The sequence below is a fragment of the Sinocyclocheilus rhinocerous genome, unplaced genomic scaffold (assembly GCF_001515625.1).
Source record: "Sinocyclocheilus rhinocerous isolate Xijiao unplaced genomic scaffold, SAMN03320098_v1.1 scaffold890, whole genome shotgun sequence".
Taxonomy (NCBI): domain Eukaryota; kingdom Metazoa; phylum Chordata; class Actinopteri; order Cypriniformes; family Cyprinidae; genus Sinocyclocheilus; species Sinocyclocheilus rhinocerous.
The window spans coordinates 344,061-348,196 of NW_015637021.1; the positions used below are offsets into that span (position 1 = coordinate 344,061).

Here is a 4,136-nt window from a genome sequence, read left to right on the forward strand (position 1 = left end):
GTTGTAGTCCCTACCAGCTGTTTTTGTAGGCATTAAACTGCCAGAATTTTAAAAGACGACATCTCTGTTTGCATTGAACTTTCAGCTTCGTAACTTTGCAGATATTGTTTATGCTCAAACAGCAACATTACACACTAACTAACGTTAAAAAAGTGAAATCGCAATCAACCACCCCTTTAAGAGTACTGACCAATAAAAGCATGTTTATCATCCTCCGCCCCCAGTCTGTAGCAGCGTGGGAAGAATGTATCGGGATCTGCTGCATCAAACCACTGCAGATTTCTCAAACTCATACACAAACCAACCTGAAAAAGACATAGTTACGAAATGAGAGGTAATGAGTACGTTTTAATATACTGTAGAAGAATTTTAGCTTCAATGGCTTTGTTTGTCGAAATTTGTGATGAACCTTGGTGGTGAAAGATCCCGCCTTTGCGTAATGATTGGTCATCTGGTCTTTACGTAAAGACCGACAGTCGACTGAATCCCTCCTTGTTGTCCAGTAGAAATATGCCGTCTCATTGCGAACCAACCGTGACTAGGGATTTAAAATAAGAATCAGAGACTGTCCACTGTTGACAAATCGCATTAAAAAACCCAGCTGCTATGGCAACTATCTGAAATGGAATTCCACAGTTTCTAAACGTACCATTAGGTCATACAGATCATCTGCCTCATCGTCCCTCTCTCCCTCCTCTCCTAAGTCTGCATAAAGAAGCAGAGAAGGTGGTGAGACAGTAGTCAAGGGACAGAAAACGTGATCTATGTCACTGGCATCTGTTTGTTGGAATGAGTGGTGTCAGGTTAGCTACTCAAACTATCATAGTGAGCTTTAGATTACAGTGGGTCATTAACTAAACAGTTACACAGGATGCTGTGAAGCATAGCATTTACAGTATACTTCACACACACACACACACACACACGTTTACAATATTGTTTAAAAATTTGGGGTTGGTAAGAATTTTTTAATGTTTTGGAAAGAAGTCTCTTGCTCATCAAGGCTGCATTTATTTTATTAAAAATACAGTAAAAACTGCAATATTTTGAAGTATTATTTAAATGAACTGTTTTCTATTTTAATATATTTTAAGTTGTAATTTATTCCTGTGATGATAAGGCTTAATTTTCAGCAGCCATTACTACTACTCCTCAGTGTCTTATGCTCCTTCTAAAATCATTCTAATATGCTAATTTGGTGCTTAAGAAACATTTTGTCTTATTATTGCCAGTTAAAAACAGTTGTGCTGCTTTAAAATGTTTGTCAAAACCTTCATTCTTTGATGAATAGAAAGTTCAAACAAACACATTTATTTGAAATATATATATATTGTAACATTTTAAATGTCTGTCAATTGTGATCAATTTAATGTGTCCTTGATAAATAAAAGTAGTAACTTTTTTTAATCTAATTGCAGAGATACCATACCCATCTGTTGTTTTATTATAATTACTTTCAGGGGGTAGAAACCTAAATGTCTAAATACCTTGGGGAAGTCGTGGCCTAATGGTTAGAGAGTCGGACTTGTAACCCAAAGGTTGCGGGTTTGAGTCTCGTACCGGCAGGGATTGTAGGTGGGGGGAGTGAATGTACAGCGCTCTCTTCCACCTTCAATACCACGACACTGGTCACTAATTCTGAGTATGGGTCACCATACTTGGCCACATGTCACTTCACTTGCTGGTTGGCAAAAGGGTGCTAGACAAAGTTGAATATAGCTATTTTTATTTTTTTTTTTACATTTTAAAACATCCCCTGACATGCCCAACAGAATGTTGTGACAGTAACTAACTTCTGGGTACAATTTTGTCCCCTGTGTATAGCTAACGTGCACACACAGAAACCGACCAGCCTTATCAAGTGTCTATGCAGAGTGATGGAACGGGTCTAATCTTAGTTCTCTCAGATACTCTCACCATCATCATCACTGCTGCCACCCTCATCTGTGGCTTCTGTTTCAAGATCATGTCGACGAGGCCGTGGGACAGAGAGCTGTGGTAGCCGCCGCTCCACCCATCCTCTTGCACGTAGGCCTGCACGGATTACAGGATATGGACCTTGCACAGAGAACACTTTCTTCTCCTACATCAGAAGTAACAAAATAGACAGTGCATGTTCATTGAGATCTCAATGTCATCCTTGTTGTTTAAAATTCAAGATCATTTGGCGTTCTTCCATGCACTACTTCTACTATGATTCCTTAGGATTTTAGAAGCCTAACCTTTATTGCCTTGTCCACTAGAGTCTTAGCTGTCTTCAGTCTGTCCCCATTAATCAGAGGCAGATTTACATAATTACAGCGAGCTCTTCCTTCCAAGGGTGGCACTGTGACATACAGCACATAGACATGCTTTACAAAAAATAAATAAATAAATAGCAGGGTTTATCTTGTGTGTGTACATTTGACAATAGCTGAGTTTTCAAAATGCCTTCACAAATATCATGAAAATAAACGTATAAAAACATTATCTGAAAGACTCCAAATCACGTTTTGAATTCAATCTAATAATGTCAACAGTTTTTTATTTATGTTAGTATAATCCAAAATGCCGCTGCAAGATTAATCTTTAATGAACCGAAAAGAACGCATGTCACACCTCTGTTCATCAATTTGCACTGGCTACCAGTAGCTGCTCGCATTAAATTCAAGGCATTAATGTTTGCCTACAAAACCAACACTGGCTCTGCACCCATTTACCTAAATTCATTACTTCAGAGTTATGTACCCTCTAGAAGCTTGCGTTCTGCAAGTGAACGACGCATTATTGTGCCATCCCAAAGAGTCACAAAATCATACTGACTTTTACATTAACTGTTCCCTCCTGGTGGAATGCCCTGCCCAAATCAATCCGAGCAGCTGAGTCCTTAACAATCTTCAAGAAACGACTAAAAACACACCTGTTCCACCTTTATTTGACCCTCTAACTCTAACACTTTCTATTCTATTTTAATTCTACTTTATATTTATCTTCTTTTTTATTTTTTATTTTATTTTTTTATTTATTTTTTTATTAAAAAAAAAACAAAAAAAAACAAACAAACACTAGCTTTCTATTTTTTCTATTCTATCTACTAGTTTTTCTTTGTGTGTGTGTGTGTGTATAATATATATATATATACACCTTGCTACGTGTACTGCGTTAGGCTAACCGAGACTTGTCATTTGCACTTATATATTGTTGCTCTTTTGTTAGTTTTGACTGCTTTTATTGTCCTCATTTGTAAGTCGCTTTGGATAAAAGCGACTGCTAAATGACTAAATGTAAATGTAAACTTTTCACGCCTGAGGGTGTAGCGATTATGGCTGCTATTAGCAGGCTTGAAAGTGGAATTCATGCAAAATTTGATGCGCATGCTGATGAAATTCGAGGCAAAATTTCTCTGGTACGAGAAGAAATGCACAACACATTTTCATCTTTGAAAGAAGACCTCAAATCCCAGAGTGAGCGCTTAATAAGTCTAGAGACCACTACCTCAGAATGGATGACCAGTCTTCACTCGCTCGAGCCTACGGTTGTTTCTCTTCAAAAAGAGATCACTTTACTGCAAGCTAAGTGCCTCGACTTCTTGTCGAGTGTCGTTCCTGCAGATCCAATCTTCACTTGGTGGGAATTCCGGAAGGTGTGGAAGGCCCACAACAAACGAAGTTCGTGGCAGATGCTCTGGCGGAAATATTTGACCTACCTGAACCTCCACTCCTAGCTCGCGCTCATTGTACACTTGCACCAAAACCTGAGGAAGGTAGCCGTCCGCGAGCCTTCGTCATCTGTTTCCATCACTACGACATTAAGGAGGATATTTGCCAACCACGGCAATGGCTTTTGTAAAACAACATCTATTACCTGCTTGAATATGTACAAAGTACTGGAACTTAATGTCTTATTTTCTCTGGTTCATAGACTATTGAAAGCACTTAATTCTGTGGTTCAACATGTGTAGATTTATTTTTGTAGGGTTTGTTTATCTGTATTAGGTGGTATTTGCTGTATTTGGTATTTGTTTGCGGAGATGCATCCGAAGAAAGAACCACAATATCTCGCATGCACATTGGGATGTTTCCTCAGGGTAGCGTACACTCTAGTTGGGGGAGTGTTAGCTTAGTTAGAAAGCGTGGGGTGGGGGGTGGCACTTGCAG

General features: G+C 38.8%; 1 protein-coding gene across 2 annotated transcripts in view; it reads right to left on the minus strand.

Moving 5' to 3' along the window:
- LOC107748395 (tubulin monoglycylase TTLL3-like) overlaps positions 1-4,136 on the minus strand; it is a 37,111-nt gene that overhangs the window by 8,519 nt on the left and 24,456 nt on the right. For both annotated transcript variants that reach the window (XM_016563170.1, XM_016563169.1), the window contains 5 exons: positions 2,223-2,326; positions 1,918-2,083; positions 650-705; positions 410-538; positions 191-305 (listed from right to left, as the gene is read on the minus strand). In XM_016563170.1, coding sequence (XP_016418656.1) covers positions 191-305; positions 410-538; positions 650-705; positions 1,918-2,083; positions 2,223-2,326 — 570 coding nt within the window. The remainder of the gene's footprint in view (positions 1-190; positions 306-409; positions 539-649; positions 706-1,917; positions 2,084-2,222; positions 2,327-4,136) is intronic.